This window comes from Hippopotamus amphibius, chromosome 15 (genome assembly GCF_030028045.1).
Source record: "Hippopotamus amphibius kiboko isolate mHipAmp2 chromosome 15, mHipAmp2.hap2, whole genome shotgun sequence".
Taxonomy (NCBI): Eukaryota; Metazoa; Chordata; class Mammalia; order Artiodactyla; family Hippopotamidae; genus Hippopotamus; species Hippopotamus amphibius.
In genome coordinates, this window is record NC_080200.1 from 11,957,012 (window position 1) to 11,977,995 (window position 20,984).

Consider the following 20,984-nt stretch of genomic DNA (forward strand, 5'->3'; position numbering starts at 1 on the left):
ATAAAAGATAGGACTGACCTTGTACTTGCATGACCTTCACTCACCTCACCCTAACTCTGGCCCTGGTTCCAATCAAACTTTACTTACAAAGGTAAGCAGCTGGTCTGTGGGCCCTAGTCTGCCAATTTGACTCTAAAATATTGCATTAAAATGTTATTTATCTTGATTTTACTGAGTTTTTTGGAGTCATCTTAACTTTCACACTAGCGGCCAATGCCTCACTCTCCTCACTCCGGTCCCTGCCCTCCTCCTGCCCCAGTCTCTGTATCCAAAGTGCTCTGACCAGCAGTTCTCTCCTCAGTGCCCCTCCCCTCCCCCCCACTGCCTCCTAGGCCCTGATGATGCCCTTTTCTTCCTGCCACGTGCATGCAGGGAGCCCACGGGCCACAGCATCAGCGCTGCACTTCCCCTCCACATCCATCATCCAGCAGTCGAGCCCGTACTTCACGCACCCAACCATCCGCTACCACCACCACCATGGGCAGGACTCGCTGAAGGAGTTTGTGCAGTTTGTGTGCTCGGATGGCTCGGGCCAGGCCACCGGACAGGTGAGTCCAGAGGACCCCACAAGCCCCTCTACAGCTCATCTTTGCGTCTGTCTGTCTGTCTCAGGGCTCACAGGGAGAGGGCCCAAAAGCCGGGAGCCCACCTGGGGCTGGAGCAGCAGAGAGCCAGTAGTGCCGCACACCTTGATCTTCTGGGTCTGGGAGTAGGGGTCCATGCATCAGGCCGGGGCCTGTTTGTTATGGTCCAGAGAGGAGCGGGCAGTGGCTGGGCCCACCTTGCTTGGGCCTTTTGCCCTCCTGTGGTCTTTTCTCTTAGCAGGAGTACCCATGATGTGCCCAACCTGGGCGCAGGCCCCTTAGCTCCTAACACCCCTCTTAAACCTCAGGGCTGCAAGGATTTGGTAGGTTCTAGACCAAGTTTTCCCACTGTTGACATTTGGGGCTGTTCATTCTCTGTTGTGTGGGGATGTCCTGTGCACGGTGGGGTGTTGAGCAGCATCCCGGGCCCCCACCCACTCGATGCCAGTGACACCACCCCCTCCCCAGCTGTGCTGATCATGCATGTCTCCAGATTTCAGTGTGCCCTGGGGGCACTGTCATCCTCCAGCGAGAAGCCCTCAGTACAGGGCAGGCCTCGCTCCACAGGGTCTGTCACGAGACTCCTGTTGGCAGGACTGTTTAACAAGGGGTTCTCAGGTCAGTCACGGTTCTGGAGTGAAGTCCTTCTGCTCCTCAGCCTGGGAGAGAGACTGGCTCCCCGTGGAGCTCTGTGACCCCACTGTCCTCCTCCATCAGCAAGCCCTAGGGCCTGGTCACAGCAGAAACACAGAGCCACTCAGCAAAGGAGTTATCCCAGATGGTGGTGGGCCAAAGGTGACCCTTCAGTGGGACAGTGGTCCTGGTTTAGTCCCTGGGAGACCATTCCAGGTTGGGGCATGGGGGTCTCTAGACCTCTGGGAATGTTCTCGAACTCCAGCAGCATACTGTGCTGTGAGAAAGCCCAGCTCCTTTCCCCACAGTTGGTCCAGACTGGAACCCCACTGTGAGAGATCAGGGCAGGAGGACACTCACAGTGCCTTGGTAGGGAAAGGCCTTTGGAAGCAGCGGCAGCCCTGTTGCCTCAGGGCACCCCACGCAGTGCTGGTATGTTGATTTGGGGTAGGGCCGTGGCTCAGCCTCCTTGCTCTCACGGTCCAGGACAGAAGCCAGTCTTCTTGCCTCCCTCCCGTTCTTCTTCCCTCTTCCACTTTTCTCATCTTCTTTTCCCCTTTGCCCTGCGAGGGTTTCTTTTGCTGGCTCTGCAGCATCTCAGCACACTCAGAGCTTTGCCCACCTCTCTGGACAATCTCTGTCCACTTTTGGGGGCATGGAGGGAAAAGTGGAGATGACACCCAACAGCTTCTGAGCTTCCTTCAGAGATGCTGGCAGAATCTGTGGGAACTGCTAGCCTGTGTCCCAGCCCCCAAGGGGCCTGGAGTCTGGCATACGGATCAGAGAGGCCAGGAACCCTTCCGTGCCTGCTTCTCACCTCTGGACGCAGCTGGGGTTTGGAATCAAAACGAGACCAACCAGGGGGACCAACTTAGCCCAGAGAAGCGAAGCTAACCCACAGGACCCTCAAGAGTGTGGGTCAGCCCATCCCTGGGCATCCTGAAAGCCAGGTCCTGAGCCTCTCCCTTGACTTGATCATTCAAGCTCAAGGGCTCGGGAATTCCCTGGAGGTTCAGTGGTTAGGACTCTGTGCTTTCACGGCCGAGGGCCTGGGTGCAATCCCTGGATGGAGAACTAAGATCCCACAAACCACGTGGAGTAACCAAAAAAAAAAAAAAAAGGAAAAAAGATCAAGGGCTCACTTGGCACTTGCTTGGAGTAGACTGTGGACAAAACGCTACCAACGGGAGCAAACAGCCCCTCTGCTTAAACAGAGAGTCTAGTTTGGCTGGAGAGCCGTCTCTGTAGGTTTCCTCTTGTGGCCTGTTGTGCCCAAGAGTTGGGGGTGGGGTGGAATTCTGCAGTGAGCCTGCTCTGTGGGGCCCAGTTTCTGAGAGGAGGCTAGAGATGGCACCATGCTATGGAGGAGACAGCCAGAGGCCTGGGCTCTGCAGCTGACCCGGTGGCAGAGGGTGGCGGTACCAGTTGTGCTTGCTCCATGGCCACCTCCAGAGTAGTAGTTCTCAGTCTTGGCCTGTATGAGAGTTGCTGGGAGGCCTCACTAACACACAGGTGGCTGGGCCTCACCTAATTCTGATTCAGCAGCTCTGGTGTGGGGCCGAGAATCTGCGTTTCTCCCCAAGTTCCCAGGGGATGCTGCTGCTTCTGGTCAGGGGACCCACTTTGAGAACCACTGATCTAGAGACTAGAGGAGTAAATGTCTAACCTCCTTGAGAATCTGAAGTTATGGATCGTCTTTGCTGAAAGATACATGCATACAAAATTTTACGGAATGGTTCCCAGGCACCTCTTAGACCCCCAGTGTAAGGCCCTGATTGAGAAAACCAAATCAGTTTGGCCAAGATCAGATGCAGACATCACTTAGAGGATATGGAAAGGGCAGAAAGAGGATACCCGGTTAGCTGTATTTCTGGCATAGAGAAGAGACCGTCAAGTGAGCACAATGGAGAAGTTTCAGGGCCAGATGGGAGAGTATGGCTCTGGGAGGCAGAAAGCCTGGTTCTAGCTCAGCCTTGACCACCAGTGCCGGAATGGCCAGGCCCGCATCTTCATCTGTCAGATGAAAGTGAGGAGCTATCCCAGCCTCTAGGTTCCTTCTAAGCTCTTAACTCACAAGGTCTTAAGGCACTGCAACGTCACAAGACCTTGAGATTTTTAAAACCTCAACTTGTACCCCAACCAGAGCTGAGACATCCTAGCCTGGTTGGGACTTGCTTCTAGAAACTGAATGTTGTAAATCAGCAGGTTTCAATGTCTGGCCGTATCGGGCTAGGATTTGCTTTATCGGATGGGATTAGTGATTTAGATCCTTCTGGGGGAAGACAGGCTCTGAGGAAGCAGAGGCCGCCCTGTGGGAGCAAGGGCTGCCTGGAAAACCCCCACGTCCCAGCCCCCTGGAGCCTAAGCTCAGGATGGCCTGGAGAGAAGGAGTGAGGCTGTGATCTGTTGGGATCATTCCATTTCCTGCCCTGGTGGAAGAACGAGATAGGAACCAGATAGGCTGTGGAAATGAGGGAAGGCCGTTGCCACTTGTGTGTCAGCATCACCCTGCAGAGCTGGAAACCCTTGCCCTCCAGCCCGTGCTGTTGCTTGGAACTGAAAGGTCCATTTCCAAAATGACACTCGGCACGAAGGGTCTTCAGCCCAGGACACAGGCTGGCACGAGCAGCAGCTGCTGCTTGCTTTTTTCAGGGGCCTCTGAGTGGGCAAGAAAGATCAAGTCAAGGGAACCATTTGGAGAGACAGTGTCAGACCTAGGTGGCTGGTCACTGGAGGTGAAGGATGGTGGGCGGAACAGCAGAAATTCCGAAGGGCATGGGCTGTGTGGGTCAGCCATGGGGCTGTATGGTTTTAAAGTGCAGCAGGATGGACTAGTCGATTCAACTCAGTCAGTGGGACTTGAGTGCTGCATGCTTGGGCCACACAGAGGTGACATTCTGTCTGCTTCTTGGGGAAACTGGGAGGTAGCCTGCTTCAGAGGCTCCAGTGGAGGTCAAGAGTGTCCTGGAAGAACAAGACAGAGAGAGATGGATGGTGATTCAGGGAATCTGGCTGTTCCCCACACTGGGGACAGTGTTTTCCGAGCAGGCCTTGAAGGGAAAGGTTATTCTAGAACACAGGGTTCTGCAGTTAGCAAGTGTGCAGCCCCGACGGCTTAGACTGTGTTCTGGAAGCGCCAGTAAGTTTACAAGGGGAAGTACTCAGGGGGAGGGAGTGTAGGGGTATGAATAGTAGAAGACCCCATCTGGGCTCTAACCTTGCATGCCCGACTGGAGAGATTTTTTTTATGTCAGATGTAGTCATAGCTGTGGAAGGTTTCTGGGCACCAGAGAAGTCTGAACTCCTTTGGATTTGGGAAGAGGGTTAATGAGTCTGCTGGAAAGATTCTGTAGGATCCTTGGAGTCAGACAGTCATAACTATGAATTTCAGGCCTTTCCAGTTACAGCCAGGTGACTTTGGCTAGACCACTTAATCATGAAGAGCCTCAGTTTCCCCTATTATGAAAGGGGAAGAGTAGAGCTTCCCTTGCAGCAAGGTTTCTTAACCTTTGGGCCAATGAGCCTTTGTCCTGGGGGCTGCCCTGTACATTGTAGAGTGTTGAGCAGAATTCTCAGCCTCCACCCCCAAAGCTGTGCTAACCAGAGTGTCTCCACACATGTCAATATGCCCTAGGGGGCAGAACTGCCCTGAAGCAAGCATGGTTGGAGGATTGGACACAACCTGAGTGAAGGGCCTAGTGCAGAGCCAGGTGCCAAGGGCGCTGAGCTGACAAGCACACTGTCGGCAGAGGGGAGGCCCCTTGGGAGTCTCATTGTCATAGTCCAGGTGAAACCAGTAAGGATAGAAGGATGATGTAGCTGGAGGCATCTAGGGGTGGGCTCCACAGGGTTTGCCTACCTACAGAAGGAGGAGCATAGGGACCTCGCAAGGTCCTGAACCTGGGTGGCTGGGAGAGCAGAGGTTTGACCCACAGGAGAGGGGCCAGTTTAGGTTGAGGAGCTCTGGCCTGGCCCCCTTGAGCCCAGGCCGCAGGTGGTCATCGAGGGCATTGCCCAGAGCAGCAGGAGATACGAGGTCCAGGGAAGCTGTGCCTGCAAAAGCCTGAGGACCTCTGCCCCTCCTTATGGCGCTTGTGCCCCCTGAAGCCCAAAGGCTGATGAGCACAAGGCCACACATGGGGCCTGGAGGAGGAAACTGAAGTTCAAGGCACAAGAGGGAATAAAGGACAGTTAGTGGATCTGGTGACCAGACGTCCCCAGCTTTTGAGGGAAAGCCACTCAAAGAATGTCGTGGGAACCAGAGCTGCCAGCAATGGATTTTCCTCTTGGGGTGTTCTGTAGCAGATAGGCCAGCACCCCACTGTCCTCAGGCTACCAGAGCCCAGGCACATTCCCTGGCATCCCCCCGGGGCCATGACATGGGGAAGACACTGGTGGGCCTGTGGGCCTTGGTTGGGTCAGCTGGTCCCACCCCAGGGGCCCACGGAGGGGAGGCACGTGTGTGTTTTAGCGGGGCACAGTGGGTAAGCTGGTGCATCTTTCCTGCCATAGGAGAAGGTCTTCAAGTGTGTGAGAGTTCTGAGTGCAGCTGCTTGTATGGCTAGGTGGCACATTTTGGTATCTAAAACCTGTTCCCTAAGAAATAACAAACCACCCGTCGGACATCTCCCTTCTTCCCTCCCACAACTTCAAAAGAGGACTACAAAAAAAAAAAAAAAAAGAGAGAAACACCTGAGAGACCAAATAGAGGCGTCATGCCCTCACCAACCCTGTGCCCTGGAGGAGAGAACCCCATCCTGCATCTTCCGCCGGGAGCGCCCGCTCTCAGGAGCGAGCTGGCGTGGCCGCGCAGGGGAGCGTGTGTCTGTGTGTGATGTGCCTTCATGCGTCACTCTATTTATGTTGTTCGCAGCCCAACGGTAGCGGCCAGGGCAAAGTCCCGGGGTCATTTTTGCTACCACCGCCGCCTCCAGTGGCCAGACCTGTGCCCCTTCCTATGCCTGATTCCAAATCCACCAGCACTGCCCCAGACGGCGCCGCCTTGACTCCTCCATCACCTTGTAAGTGGACGATGAAACCGAAACCACAACGCCCAGCGTCCCCAGCCCATCCAAACAGTCTCCACTGCAAAAAGAAAAGCCCCCTCCCTCACTGCCAAAGCCCCCAAGCCCAGAGTGCCACAGAGCCTCCCACCCGGACAAGAGCAGAGTTGAGCCCCCCGACCGCGGCCTCCAGGGCCTTAGTTGCACCAGCCAGCACCCCGCAAGCCCCCCTGCCCACCCGCTGCTCCCAGCCGGGGCCCCTGGCCCAGGCCCCTCCGGGGGGCGGGAGAGGGAGCACAGTGGGGCACACAGGTCAGGGGTGCTGGCCAGGGTGGGAGGGGGAGGGGAGGCACAGCCATGCCATCTTCATGCCTAACTGCTGTTTTTTTCATTTTTTGTTTTTTCGTTTTTTGATTTTTTTGTTGTTTCGTTGTGCCCCTCCCCCAACACCAAGAAAATTAAATGTGACCACAAGGCGACGCCACCACCATCCCCTTTTTGCCTTGCCCCCCTCACCTCCATTCTGGGCCCCTCAGGCCTCTAAAGGTGCAGCAGGCCAGCCCCTGATCCCCTCCCTTCAGCCTTCAGTCTCACATTTGGTTTCTCGTTGTTCCTCTTTTTTTTTCCCCCCCTCCCATCCCTCTCCCTTCCCTCAGTTTCTTCCCCAGGTTCGATGTTCCAAGGACAAGGAAGGGCTCTGGGCCTTGGCTTACTTCATCTCTTTCTCTCTCTCTTTCTTTTTTTTTTTTAAACCGATGACAAATTTTGTCAAAGGGAAGAGAAAAATCTGAGTTGAGAGGCCCAAGCTAGACCCGACGATGCATGAAGGACAGGAGAGGCGGAGGGTGGGCGGCGTGCCGTCTGCGGGACTGTGGGCAGGGGGTGGGCAGCGTTTCGGGTGCTCTGAGGGCTGGCAGGCTGTGGGCCAGGACTTCGGGACAGTGGCGGAAGGGGTGGCCCATCTCACCACGTTTCTCCGTCTCGCGCTCTCTGTCTCACCTTTTTTCATGGTTTGAGTTCTTTTCCCCTCTCCATCCTCTTCATGCCATCTTCTCATCTGCATTCGCCACAAGACACGAAGTCATGGTCATGGTCACTGGAGGTGGGCAGGGTGGGAGAAGGGGAGCCAGGCTGCGGGGTGGCTGGGGGCCACTTATGGACAGAATCTGGTGAGCACAAGGTCCCTAGGGTGTATCTGGTGCAGGGAGGGGTAGGAGTGGGGACTCCCAATTAGCCTGTGACACTCCTCATCCCCTCCGGGGCATCCTTCCTCCTGGGGGGTGAAGGGCAAGTTCCCTCCCACAGGGCTGCAGCCAGACAACCCAAATGGATATTTGGCCCATTTGCCCCCTCAGGCCCTAGAACAGCTGCCCCTGGTGCCCAAGCCCTTGGTTCTGCCGGGCCCTCTGGCCTCCTCCTCCTCCTCTTGCACCTTGGCCCATCTTGGTCCCTGGGAACTGCAGGACTGTAGGGCCTGGCTTATCTATCAGAGGAGGAGAATGTCTGCCAGGCCTGAGCCTTGCCACCCCTGCACCTGAGCCCGCAGCCAGCTCCCAGACCCCTCTCTGACCCTGTCCCCCCAGCTCAGCCCTCTACTGGGACCCTTCAAGTTTCCCAAGCCAGTTTCCCAGCCCAGTCTTTGGGCCCAGGGTGGTAAGTGGTGCAGCACCCAACTAGGTGCCCCAGTTGGAAGGGTGGCCTGGCTGAGACGGTCTTCTTCAAGCAGGGTGGGGCCAGTCTGCCAGAGCTCCCATCCTCCCGGGCTTCCTCTTCTCCAGACCCAAGAGGGCCAGTAGGAAAGCAAGAGTACTTGCTTCAGGTGCTCTGGGAGGAGGGCTATCCCTGGCCCTGCCTAGTGCCTGTTTAGGGGACGGAACTGGGTCCACGGGGCCTCAGCTGTAGTCTCCAGGGCCATGAAAGAGGATCCCTGGCTGCGGCGGAGTGCCAGAGGTGGGCGACTGTGTGCTCCTGGTCAGTGAGAGGATGAGGGGGGCCCCTCCGGCCTGTCCTTCCCACTGCCAGCCTAAGCCCAGGCAGCATGGTCTAACCTAGTCTCTCCCTCTCTCAGCAGCCCCAAAGGGCAGTGCCCGGGCAGGCCCCAAGTCCTCATGGGGTCTCTCCCTCTCTCCCCTGCTCCCCACAGCATTCGCAACGACAGGCGCCTCCTCTGCCAACCGGTTTGTCAGCATCGGACCCCGGGACGGCAACTTTCTGAACATCCCACAGCAGTCTCAGGTAGGAGGCCCTGCCCACCACGTGGATGCAGGCAGGGGTGGGGGCATCTTGGTGTTAGGGAGGAGGCTGGGATTCTTGGGGCAGTCCAGGAGAAGAGGCTGGAGCAGGGCTGGAGGGCTCAGGCTTCTGCACGCCCAGCTGAGCCTGCCTCCCCAGGCAGCCCCCAGGTCCCCTGGCTAATCAGCTAATTGGATAATTAGCTCTGACAGTTCTGGCCCTGGGGAAGGCAGCCAAGGACCCAAGGCTAGAGGCACTCTGGGCTAGGCCTGGTGGAAGCAACGATGGAAGTGGGAGGCTCCATCAGGAGGCGGACAGGGTCTGCCTTGTTGCTTTCCTTCTGCTCCCGCTGGATGCCCTAGCCCTTGGCCCTCCCCTCTTCCTTGGTTTTGGGTGGGCTGGGTGGGGGGTGGAGGAGGGACAGAGGCGGCCTGGTGGGCCACGTGCCCAGAGACTCTGGCACCCGAGGGTAAGGCAGGGCCCAAAGCCACCCGGAGGCACCTCCCCCACGTCCTATGAATCCTGTTAGAGGGGAGGCCAGGCTGCTGGAGCCCCCAGTCCTGCTGCCATCTGCCCCCAGTTCTCACAAAGAAATGCCCGCTCCTCCCCACACCCCCAGGCCTCCTACTGGAGGCCCCTGGACCTGGCTTTGCACAGGCATCTTTTCACACACATGCACGCAGGCCCTCTCCTCCCTGTGCCCTCCCCAAGAGGCTGGGAATAGCCTGTAGAGCCCAGGGCCCTCAGGGCAGCACAGGGAGGACCAGCCTCAGGAGCAGGTCAGAGGCAGCTTTTACAGTATGGGTCTTCTTGGGAACAGAGTGGGGAACGTGCGAATATCTTTTTCTTTTGCACATTTTACAAAAACACCTCCCTGTGAGCCCAGGGCCTTGGAGGCTTCCTCAGCCCTGGGGCCACCTTTTTCAGCTCCTGCTCCTTCTTTGCTCTGAGGCCCAAGTCCAAAGAAAGTTGGTGGATGGAAGTTTTGTGTGTGTGGTTTAAGGTTTTGTTTTTTTCCCTTTTCCTTTCCCTCCCTAAAAAAAAAAAAAAAAAAAAAAAAGCCAAAAAACTTTGTCAAACTTCAAACTTCAGAGCTCCCTAGTGGCAAGGAGGGGAGGGGAGGAGAACTTCAACCCCCTCCAGCTTCCCACCCCCTTTCCCCAGAGTCACGTCTGACCCGTCTGGTTTCCAGGAGCAACCAGACATGATGTAACACCCAGATGAACTTGAACTTGGGGGTGTTGAGAAGAAAAACAATGGCTCCGAGCAGGGGCTGGAGCCAGCCCCCTCCGCTCTGTGCCAGGGAGGCCGAGAGAGCCCTGCTGGTAGAGGGCAGGAGGGGGTGCCAGAGGAAGGGACAGCAGGCGGGCCTCCCCTCCTGGCTGTGGGCTGGCACCAGGCGGCAGGGCTCCAGCGCTGCCGCCTGCCCACCCTCCCTCCCGCTGTCCGCCCTGCAGATCTGACTGTATATTCGCTTGCTAACTCTCGGGGACCACTGCCACGAGCCCTCCCCATTCACCCCATTTCCGCCTCCACATGCTTTCCCTTCTTCACTTTCTCTGCTTTGCTTGGATGTTGGGGCCAACTCAGAATCTGAGGCAAGTTTGGGAAATAGTTTTTCTTCCCCTTGTTCCTACAAGGAGCCTTGGGCCAGGGCCCTAAGCAGGCAGGTGTGTCTGAGGATGGGGGCTGGGGGGCTGGAGTCCGACTAGCTGAGCAGGGAGCCCTTGGGCCTGGGGGCAGGCAGGTGGCTGCAGCGGGCGCAGGGGGTACAGTGGGGGGCAGTTTCCACAGTAACCAGTGACTTTAGCTGATCTCTGGAGCACCAGATGGAGAGAGAACAATAGTATGAGGGAAGAAAAGAGAATTTTAGCAATTTTGTCATTCCCTGGGCAGCGCTTTTTACTTAGTTTTAATCAATTTTGGACCTGGCTCAGGAAGCAGGGAGGGGTGAGCAGAAAAAGCCACTCCGTGCTTGGCAGCAGATCTGGGACCCATGGGGAGGCACCAGGGAGTCCCGTTGGAGTTGTCTTTGTTCCTAACTCCAGGCCTGGAACCGGAGTCTTCCTCCTCTGAGGGGGGGCCCCTCAATCTGAGCACTGGTGGTTGTCCCCCAACCCGCCACCGTGCAGCTCAGGCAACCCCAAAGGGGCCAGCCTGGGACCTTAGCTTGGCCTGCCAAGGGCAGAGGGGCCAAGCAGGCTCTCCCTGTCCTGATTGTCCGTGGCCTCTTTTCCCTCTTGGGAAGTGGGGGGTGGGGGAGGAGGCAGGCTCCCAGCCAGGCTGATGGCATAAGGGTTCCAGTGTAGTCTCCCCTTGGGAAGGGGGGGGCTCCCAGAGAACACTAACACCCTAGCCTGCAGGGACAGGGTGGCTCACCCAGGCAGCTCCCCACTTCCTCAGGCCAGGACTGAAGCCCAGGAGCTGGCTGTAGAACAGCCCTCCCCCAGCCACTCTGGGAATGCCTCAGGCCTGGGTTTCCCCAACACCTTGCTAGGTGCCCATGAGCCTCCATTTGGCCTAAACTCAGTTGATGGGGTTGGACTTTGGGCAGGTGCTCCAGGAGCTTCACCACAAGAGGGCAGGTCTCCTCTGTGCCTGTTGTCCAGCGCCTGGCAGGAAGTGGAGTATCCCCGCCTGCCCAGTAAATCCTAGCAGTGCCCCCAGTCATTGTGGCAACCCCAAACCCCCACGTTTCCAAATGCCCTCCATCTGCACGACCCGATGTGGTAGCCACTGGCCACATGTGGCTGTTTAAATAACTAGAAAAAAATTTAGTCCCTCGGTCACATTAGCCACATTTCAAGTGCTTAGAAGCCATGCATTGCTCTTGGCTACTGCATTGGACAGCACTAATAGAGAATAGTTCCATTGTCACAGAAAGTTCTAGATGATGTCCGAGGCCCTTTCTTCTTTTTCCCAGTTTTATTGAGATATAATTGACATATGGTATTGTATAAGTTTAAGGTAGGCAATATAATGATTTGACTTACATACATCCAGAAATAACGACCACAATAGGTTTAGTAAACATCCAGCATCTCACATAACCAAGGCCCTTTCTAGCTCTAAAACTCAGTGTCTCCATCTCACAGTGGATGATGGCCTGCAGTCCCAAGCCAGAGCCTGAGGGGCAGGTCTGGCCTGTAGGCATAATCGGTGTGACCAAAACAAGTGTTTGAAATATTGGAAAATTTCACATGAAATTGTCTGCACTTTCAGCTTCTTTTGAAACTTTGGCTGATCTAGCCACCCTAGGCCGTCACCCTGATGTGGCAGCCTTGGCCACAGCCTTGGCAAGGTGCGGGTGTCCTGGTCACCATAGACCCTGCCTCCCTGTGAACACGCCACACACAGCAGTTAGGAGCATTGGCTCTGAGCTGCCCCCTGCATTTGAATCCCAGCTTGGCCATGTGGGCTGTGTGGCCTCAGGCAGGTCAGCCACCCTTTCTTCACCTGGCTTCTGTGTAGGGTTGCAGTGAGGATAGAATGGGTCAGCCCCTGGTGCCTGCTCTGTAGTTAGCTCTGCTTGGCCGCTGCAGATCTGAGTCTGTGGCCCAGAGCCAGGGAGAGGCCCAAGATGCATTTTCAGGGACTACCCCCCCCCCACTATTCTGCCCCAAGAGTACCACCAGGCATACACAGGCATTGTAGACCATAGAGGAGGACCCCCCTGCCCTGCGCCTTGGCCATGAGGTGGGGTCAGACTCTTTTGTGGAGGGTACTGCCAGGCAGCCCATGGTTGCTGTAGCGGGGGGTGGGGTCCACCCTGGGTGTGTTTTGTGCTAAGTGGCTGCCAAAGCCTGTTTGTGGGAAGGCGGCGCCCCCTGCTGGCACCCTGAGAGAAGTGATGCCCACAGGAGGGAGCCTCAGGTCACTCCCCAGGGCGTTGTGCCCAGGAGGGTAGATCAAGCCCATGGGGCTACTGGTCCCTTCCCCTGGGCTTGGTACTGCTAAGGACTAAAGCCATGTGGTACCCACTCCTCTTGCAGCCTTTCAGCCTGTGGGACCTTAGCTGAGGTATACAGATGGGAATTTCTGCTTTTAATCCAAAAAGACAGAAAGAAAACTCAGCAAGAAGCTGGGCTACCCCCACCCCACTCCCCAAGCCCCTCTGGGGACAAAAGCTGTAGCCTGGCATCCTCCCCCACCCTCCAGGACCCACACAAAAACCTAGACAATTGGAAACATGGCCAGATCCCAGGTCTGTGCCTCTGCTAGCGCCAGCCATGGGGGTCCCACCCGCTGGGCATGGTGCCCACGGGAAGGCCAGCTGGACTCTAGCACTGGAGGCAGGGTCTCTTGAGGGGACGGGATTCCCATAGGAGGGACCGACAGAGTGGGGATGTACCTCTGCATGAGGTGCTGGTGTCCTTGGCTCTGCTGGCGCTAGACCTTCCAGGGGCCTCAGCAACCAGCCTGGAGTCACAGGACCAAGTGGGAGCAAGGAGGAACCTGCCCCTGCTATTCTCAATATCACCTCTTTTTTGTCCCATTTCAGTCCTGGTTCCTCTGATAAGATCGACAAAAGAAATGACAAAATGAAAAGAAGAGGTTCCTCAAACGGGGGGAGAAGAAATTTTGAGACGTGGAAAAATCCCCCAGCCCAGCCCAGCCCCACCGAAAAGCAAAAATTAGATGTCGTCAGCCACTCAGCCCTTCTCTCCTCCAGCCCTGGGACCCCTGCAGGCCCCCAGAAGCAGCTCAGTTCTCAGAGAGCCTCAGAAGAGGCCTCGGAGGAGCTGTGCACCAGCAGCCAAGCAGAAAGAAACATGCAAAACGGACTCTGTCAAGTAGAGGACAGAAAGAAAGGATGCAGAACTGCCTTCCTCCCTCCACATCCCGTCCCGGCCTTCTGGGGAAGGAGCAAAATCCCCAAACAAAGCAACCAGCACAATTCTGAAGGGGCCTGTCCCCCACCCTCACCCTTCCTAGGGGAATCCCACCCTCGCTCTACTAGGGCCTGGAGCTTCACTAGGGAGCTCAGAGGACCAGCTTGCAAAGATGATGGGGTGCATATCCAGAGGGCTGTCCCCTCCAGGCTCCACCCCCTCCCTCCCTCACTGCCTTTGCCTCTGGGTTCTTCCCCCAGCTGCTCTGGAGCGGGTGAGGCAGGGTAGCCTCGAGGTCCCCCTGCCCCACCCTCGGGCAGAAGCACCCCTGGCTGGGCAGGGGGCATCTCCTGGAGCTAGTTTCATGCTCCCCAAATGGAGGGTGTTCTGCCACCCCACCCTGAGCTGCAGGGGCAGTTCCCCGGGCCCCAAACCCTGCTGTACAGTCCATAGGAAAAAGTTGGAATGCTCTCGACGGCCCATCCCAGCCTGGGACAGGTCCCCTCTTCCCTCTCTCCCAAGGCAGGCCAGGAAGGTCACCTTCCTGACGTGCCACAAGTGAGGGGAGGTGGGCCCCAGGTCGCCCCCACACCCCAGCCCCGCATGTAGGTGCCCTCGCTCCGCCCCATTGGTCCCTGCCCCTGCCCCTCACACAGACAGCCCTGCTGTGGCCGGGCCGGAGAGTGGAGCAGAACGGGGACCCCGGAGTCGAGCGAGGAGGACGAGGCAGCTGCCGCTGCCATCGGCTAAACCTCCACCTGCGCTAGGTAGGCGTCCTACTCGCCGACTTTCAGTTCCTTTGGAGGGTGTTGGGTGTTGTCCTTTTTCAAAAGTGTTTTGGAGCTTTCTCTGCCCCCCTCCTTTCCCCACCACACCACCCCCATGGCCACTTCTCTCTGGATTTCAGCTGTAATGTCTTCTCTTTATTTAGGGGTGGGGCATTCATTGTTTCGGTCTTTTGCTGTTGCAATTGGAAACTCTTCCATTTGAGCAACTTGGAAACAATTTGATAACACACCACAAGAAGTAGCTCTCCCCCCACCCCCACCCCCACCGCAGCCCCCTCCTCCCCCAAGGGATGGTTGGGGGCCTGTCCAGAGGGTCTTCAGAAGCCCCCCTGGGAGGGAGGGGAGCAATAGCACGCCCAGCCCCCCTCCAGGGTGTGACTTGGCCCCTCTGGCTTGTCTTTCTGTGCCTTACTCCCTCCTCCCTGCATCTCCCTCCTTGGCCCCCTTTTGGAGTCCTTGTGCCTCTCTCTCTCTCTCTCTCTCTTTCTCCTTAACTGTATGAAAACACAAAGCACAGGTCAGGATCCTCTGAAAGTCAATCAACCCAACATTGCACCACATAGGGGTGGGTTACGGGCTTTATTTATTGTGAATCTAGTTTGTGAGGCTGTGGCCCCAAGCAAAGGGAGGGAAGAAGGGGAGTGGGGTGGCTGGGGAGGAGAGAAGGGCCCTTACCTGGGGCAAAAGGGGCCAGCGAGTGGTGCCTTCTCCCCAGCTGGAAGCCCCAAGGTGGCTGGCCCCGGGGGTGGCTTTTGTTGGAAGTTGAGCGTAGCCCCTCCCTCATCTGCGTGCAGCCCTCGGGGAGAACCGGGTCTAAGAAGCAGGGGATGGGGGAGCCCGCGGGAGCCTGGGGGTCGTGGGGAGTAGGGGGGTGGGGGTGGGGGGCCGGGTGGGCCGGGCGTCACGCGCGGTCGAAGTGCAATGATTTTTCAGTTTGGTTGGCTAAACAGGGTCAGAGCTGAGAGGGGAGCAGAAGGGATCCCTGTCCCCCTGCCCGGCCGCACACGCCCCTTCCCTCGAAGACAATCGGGGCCGCGGTTGCCGTGGGCCCTTGGGGGCAGGGGTCTGCGGGGCGCCCGCCCAGGCGAGGTCGGAAGCTGCAGGCCAGCTGGGCCGGGGCGGGAGCGCGCCCTGCACGGCTGCCCGGGTGGGCACGGGGGTGGGGTCCGCTCCTTTCCTAAGTGTCGTTGTGAGGGGCAGGCGAGGGGCGACAAGGGCGACAGGAGATGTGGGGACGTATTAGAAGAGAAAAAACCCACAAAAAATATATATGGGGGAAATGAACTTTTTTTTTTTTCATTGAACCAAGTGCAATGCATCAGAGAGTTTTCCTATCTTTGTATGTTAAGAGATTAAGAAAAAAAATTCTATTTTTGTTGTAATGTCCTCGCGGCTCTGGGGACGCTAAAGAACCGGGCCTGCCCTGCCCTGCGCGGGGATAACGAAAGCTGAGTGTTTTTTCTTTTCTTTCTTTTTTTTTTTTTTTGTTCGTTTTCAGTTTTTTTTTTTTTTAAGTCGTTTTCCTGCGTTGACGAGGATGATCTGGGGTTTTTATTTGTTTCGTCGTTCGTTCTCGGTTTCGGTGGGAGGGCTGAAGGAAACGTTCACATTTTAGAATTAAAAAAAAAAAAACCTCGACATTACAAAATCAACCCAAGATCAAAAAGGAAAAGGACGAGAGAAAATTATTTTAAAGATAATTCAACATAAAAACCCTGGTGCTTCTTACATTATAAAGTACGTTTTAAAAAACCCACAAACTATTATACATAAGTTTATGAATCAATTAAATATCCTGCACTTGTTAGGAACACGCATATCCCTTCTTTGTTGAGTTTAACGGAACGGGACAGCGGCGTGCGCCCGGCGGCGGGCTGCTCTGGCCGCGGGTCTCCCCGGGCGCCCCCTCCCCGGGGCCCAGCGCCCTCTCCTCGCCCCATCCCCGTCCGGGCCCGGGGGCGCGGCGGCGGGTCCCCAGCCCCTCCCCCGCAGAGGTCAATGCCAACGAACAAACGTCCCCTCCCTCCCTCTCCGCCCCGAGCGTCCTTCTTTGAGCCAGACGCCAACTTGACCCTCACCAGCATTATCAGGAGCGCGCTCAGCAAGTTGGTAGTTTCTTACCCACCCACCCCCCTTACCCGGCGCCCGCGACTCAACATCACTCCTCCCACCCCCACCCCCGTTACCCTCCGGGGAGCACGGGGAAGGCTCGACGCTCCAGGACAGGACCAGCCAAGCTGACAGGTCGATTCGCCCAGGCCCGCGCACGCACGCACGCACGCACACGGCCCCGCACACAGCCCCATCCTACCCTGCAACCAACCCCGTCGACTGCCTTACACACCCGCCCCCGCGCTGGCCGGCCGACCTAGTGCCTTGTTCTCACCCCCGTGCTGGCGGAGCGGACGCCGCGCTCTGGGTCCCAGAGGGGCCGGGTGGCTCAGACGACCCACCACTTCCCCACCCCGACCGTGCTGAACGGACCCCCCCATACACACGAGAGAAAATAAAGGAGCAATAAAGTCACGAGAACTTTCGTCCCCCAATCGAGAGCCCGAGGGGCACCCCAGCCCCGCCTCTGCTCCCCCCCACCCTCGGGGCGCCCCCCTCCCCCCGCAAGCCAGCCTGGGCCAGCCCCGCTTCGGCCCCGGGAGATCCGTGCGCCCGACCAGCACCAGCATCGCGGACCGCAAAGGCCGCCCGTCCCGTCAAACAAGTTTCTTCTTAGGCTAAGAAACGCAGTATATACGAGTATCTCTATATATAGTACTAATGGATTTGGTGTGCTTCCCCCTTAGCGTCCCCGTCCCTCCGCTCCTCTTCCTTCGGCCTGGTCTCCCCCTCTCTGCCCTCCACCCCCGTCTCTGCACTGAGATACATAAGAAACAAGGGTAGTTTACTGTCTGTTTTGTTTTCTGGGTTTTCAGTGTCCTAGCGGAATGCAAGTAGGCAGCCAGCCCGTACGTTCCCTCTCCGCCCCGCCCCACCCCACCCCGCCCCCGTCACTGCGCTTCTGTTATACCATCTTTGCCTGACTCTCTCCGGCTTCTCCATTGAATGGCTAATGTGTATGTGAAATAAAGAAATAAAGAAAAACAAAAGCAAGAGCGCCTGAGCCTTCGCTAACGTGATCGTGCGGGACAAGTTCAGGATCGGTGGGGTGGGGCTGCCTCGCGGATTCTGCATCTCTCTCGCGCCAGGCCGGCCGCCACCACCGTCGAGGGGCGCGTATCTCTTAGTCTCCGAGAGGGGGCGCGGGTGAGAAAGGAGTAGGCCCTCCGGCCCCTCCCCACCTCCCTCGGTGACCCCAGCACGGAAAAATGAGGCACCACTTGCGTCCGATGATCGCTCTGACGTGTTGGTTACGGATCTCACCCCCGGGAGGGGTACGCGGACAAGGCCACTTCCAGCGGGCAGTGGACGATAAAAGGGTCTGCAGAGCCCCTGAGGGCGACGGTCACCCTTCCAGACCCCAGGGCCCTTTCCCCTGTAGGGGACTCCTCACTAGTCCCTCTTCGGGGCAGTTCGCTCCAGAGCAGGTGCTGCGCGTCGTCCGCCCCTTCCTGGACGGCCCCGAGCTGAGTTCCCAGTGCCCTTCGGCTCAGAGGCGACACCGTGGAGGTCATCGCACCTCGGGGCTCACAGCCGCTTGTTCTGTCTTGATGGGTCGGCCCGCCCCACCGGGGCTGCCGTCGGGGCCGCCTGGGGGCACGGGCTGCGGACGCTCCACCACCTCGGCCCTGCGGCAAGGCCCGCGGCGGGTGCCGTCGTCCAGGCCTCGGTGCGCCGGCCGTTTGCGGGGCCCTGGAGGGGTGGAGCCCGCGGCCAGAGCCGCTGCCTGGTCGCGCAGCAGCCGCACCAGGAAGCCAATGTATTTCATGGCAAGGCGGAGCACCTCGTTCTTGCTCAGCTTCCGGTCGGGCGGGTGCGTTGGCAGCAGCTTCCTGAGCTCGGCGAAAGCGCCGTTCACGTTCTGCTGCCGCCAGCGCTCCCGGCTGTTGGTGAACACACGCCGGGCCACCTTCTGGGGCTGGTGCCCTGAGGACAGGAGTGGCAGGGTTGGCGCCATGGCGGGGTGGGGGGGGGGAGGCAGGCACCCCCACCTGCCCTTAATTCAGCGTCCCAGCACCCTCACTGGGACTTCAACACTAGGCGGTGGGCTGGGGCTTTCTCCACCCAAGGGATTCACGTGTAGGATCCATGTGTAGCTCTCCTGCCAGTTAGCAGCCCCCGCGTCCCCACCTCCAAGCTGCCTAGACAAGGACTATAACAGGGCCACGCTGCAGACAACTGAAGCCTTCTGTACCTCTTGTCCACACCTTTGTGTCAGTGGCTGAGATTCCCTAGGGAATGAGGCTGCCCGTCTGGGGAGCTATCCCTGTGGTTCTCATTCTGAGTGTGTTCCCTCTGTGTGGCTGAGTGTGCTCATGGGTCTGAGAATTTCTCATTGTGACTGTGGTCCTGTTCACATTTCAGGTGGCTGTGGGAAATCCTGGTATATCTAAATAGCTGTGGTGTGTGATTATTGCCATGTGGTTGTGGCTGTGTGGATAATTCCTGTGCGGCCATGGACCTCAGTGGCTGTGGTTGTGTATCTGTCTCCTGTGTGGTTGTGGTCCTGTGGCTGTCTCTCGTGTGGCTGTCTCTTGCATGGTTGTTGTCCTGTGGCTGTTTCCTGTGTGGCTGTGCATGTGAGTGGAGCTGTCATTTTGTAGCCCCCATGCCATGCTGTGTTTTGCCAAGACTCTTTGTGGCTTGTTGGGCAGAACTGGCCGTGGGCCTGTGGTTTTGCATGTGGGTGTAACCTGAGTACTGAGCCCCTGAGTGGGCTGTCCTGTGTATGTCTGTGTGCACTGGCAACACCTTTCCCTGTGGAAGGTTATGGGACAGACGTGGGCCCCGGCAGAGACAACTGGGTGAACACAAACCCATACTCACCCTCAGCCAGCTCCAGCTCACAGTGGCTTGGTCTCCGCTTCAGCCGGCTGCTAGGGAAGATGCTGAAAGGTCCTGCCGGCCCAATGTAGAGGCTGTAAGGGGTCGTGGGTCACTAATGCCTTGTGGGTAAGGACCCTGACCCCGGATTCCCCCCAGGCCCCAGTCCCCCACTGACCTGTTGAGGAAGGGGTGAGGGTGGTAATGCAGGGCCAGGGGGGGTGGGGCGGTTCCCAGGGTGGAGAGTTGCAGCAGTGGGGGTCGGAGGGCGCTTAGTTCCGTGGTGGCCATGGCTGCCCCTGGGGGCCTGGTGTGGCCCAGGCTGATCACTGGCACGCCAGGGGGCAGCCTGGGTGGCGAGGAGCCTCCGTGGCCCACCTCCTCCGCCTTTGGGGGCCCAGGAGAGGCAGGCTTTGGGGGTGGGGCAGACACTGGGCTGGGGGCACACACCATCTTGGCCTTCTCGGTCATGGTGGGGCCCACCTCTGCCTGGGCCTCGGGTGGGCACATGGACCCCGAGGGGGGTGCTCACCTGTGGGAGGAAGGAAGCCAGTGAGGAGGGGGGAACCAGATGCCACCCCTCACCCTTAGCCCAACAGAGCCCTCAAATGGGAGGAGGAGGGGGGGATGGCAGTTCAGTGGGCAAAGGCAGATGGGGGTGGGCCCAGAAACTACGAGGACATGGGAGGGGGTCCAAAAGAAGGACAGGAGGTGCCCACTGAGGTGCTGGGCAGTGCTGCGCTCAGCAGTGCTGCATTTGAGCTGTTTGTGACCCATGAGGCCTTAGTTGTGGAGCTCCTGGACAAATTTCCCTTCTTCTAGAATCCCCTTTCACCTGGAGGCCTGAAGGACGGGCAAGTCAGGGAACCCATGGTGGACCCTTTGACCACAGGATGCCCCTGTAACCCTCAGATCTGATCCCAAGACCCTTCATCAACACCATGTACCTTGGAATCCCCCCATGATTGAGTGACCCTGCAGTTACCACTGCCCCCAGGCTGACCATGTGGCCCTCAGCTACAACCCTGAGGCTCTTCCCATTGTCTCCATGTCAGACCCTGAGAGGCTTCCATAATCATTCCAGTGACCACCTCCCCCACTGAAAATGTCCCCCTTACGAACCCTGTGACCTCACTGCTGACACTATGACTCCAGATGCTAAGTCTACTGCCCAGCACACAGTCATGCCCCAATCCTCTCTGGTTCTGGTGTCCTCCCACCCTCCGTACCCTCCATCAGCATCCACCCCTTTGCACCCTTTACATCCCCGTTCACTCTTGGCCTCACGGCCTGGCGTGTCCCAGCAATGTCTGGGATTCCTGGCCCCTCTGCCCTGTCTTCCCTAGCTCAGCCCTGGGGAAGCTGGCCTGGCCTCTCACTCAGTGGGCCCCCTAGATGAATGAAGGAAGAAACAAATGAATGAATGCAGGCAGGTCCAGGATCCCCCACTTTCAGGCCCACTCCTCTCTTACCCCAGCACTGCTCCGGCTGCCTGCTGATGGCCCTGACTCTGTCCTTCAGGGCCAGGATGCGGTTCTGGCTTCAGGCAAGGCCCTGCTGCGTTGCTCTGGCCTCTGCGCTCTGTGCTGCTGGCAGCCAGCCGCCCTGTCCAGGCTGCAGCATTGGGCCGCCCCCTTCCTTGGTTCCCAAGGGCCACCGCGGCGGCGGCGGCAACAGGGTAGGTCCCTCCAGGGAAAGTGAGCAGCTCCGGCCGCCCGCCCTCTCCCCGCCCCTGGCGGCCCAGTTTCCTCCCTCTCACCCCTGGCGCAGCGGCCGGAGGATGCTGGGCCAGTGCAGATAAGGGCCTGGCCGCCTGGCCGCGCCTGATAAGGAGCCGGGCTGACCCCGGAGGAAACTGGCAGGCGGGGATCTCCGAGCGCGGGCCTCAAGGCCCCGCCCCCAGTCGGCTCAGGCAGGACTGACTGTCACCCCTCAAGGCCTCACCTTCTGTCCCCCCAGGCACTGGAGTTTCCCAGC

At 58.1% G+C, this 20,984-nt stretch overlaps 2 protein-coding genes across 7 annotated transcripts in view; one reads left to right on the forward strand and one right to left on the reverse strand.

Annotated features, from left to right (window-relative positions):
* NFIX (nuclear factor I X) overlaps positions 1 to 17,172 on the forward strand; it is a 97,573-nt gene extending 80,401 nt beyond the window's left edge. For 4 of the 6 annotated variants that reach the window (XM_057708564.1, XM_057708560.1, XM_057708561.1 and 1 more), the window contains 4 exons: positions 373 to 548; positions 6,091 to 6,238; positions 8,364 to 8,455; positions 12,954 to 17,172. In XM_057708564.1, coding sequence (XP_057564547.1) covers positions 373 to 548; positions 6,091 to 6,238; positions 8,364 to 8,455; positions 12,954 to 12,968 — 431 coding nt within the window. In that variant the 3' untranslated portion in view covers positions 12,969 to 17,172. The remainder of the gene's footprint in view (positions 1 to 372; positions 549 to 6,090; positions 6,239 to 8,363; positions 8,456 to 12,953) is intronic. The other 2 variants (XM_057708562.1, XM_057708565.1) reach the window with 1 other exon arrangement.
* On the reverse strand, positions 17,077 to 20,634 carry LYL1 (LYL1 basic helix-loop-helix family member). Its single transcript, XM_057708566.1, has 4 exons — positions 20,480 to 20,634; positions 19,186 to 19,539; positions 19,011 to 19,102; positions 17,077 to 18,110 (listed from the first exon to the last, which is right to left on the reverse strand). Exons 2-4 carry the CDS (start codon positions 19,515 to 19,517, stop codon positions 17,695 to 17,697), a joined length of 840 nt encoding a protein of 279 aa, XP_057564549.1. The 5' UTR covers positions 19,518 to 19,539; positions 20,480 to 20,634; the 3' UTR covers positions 17,077 to 17,694.
* Positions 20,635 to 20,984: the final 350 nt, after the last annotated feature.

What these genes read in the sequence shown, in the direction of transcription:
- LYL1 (XM_057708566.1), bottom strand. Translation starts at nt 19,517, where the DNA reads ATGTGCCCACCCGAGGCCCAGGCAGAGGTGGGCCCCACCATGACCGAG. An exon ending in CCTCACCCCTTCCTCAACAG is followed by an intron (nt 19,103 to 19,185) that starts GTCAGTGGGGGA and finishes GACCCCTTACAG; the next exon opens with CCTCTACATTGGGCCGGCAG. An exon ending in TGAGCTGGAGCTGGCTGAGG is followed by an intron (nt 18,111 to 19,010) that starts GTGAGTATGGGT and finishes TCCTGTCCTCAG; the next exon opens with GGCACCAGCCCCAGAAGGTG.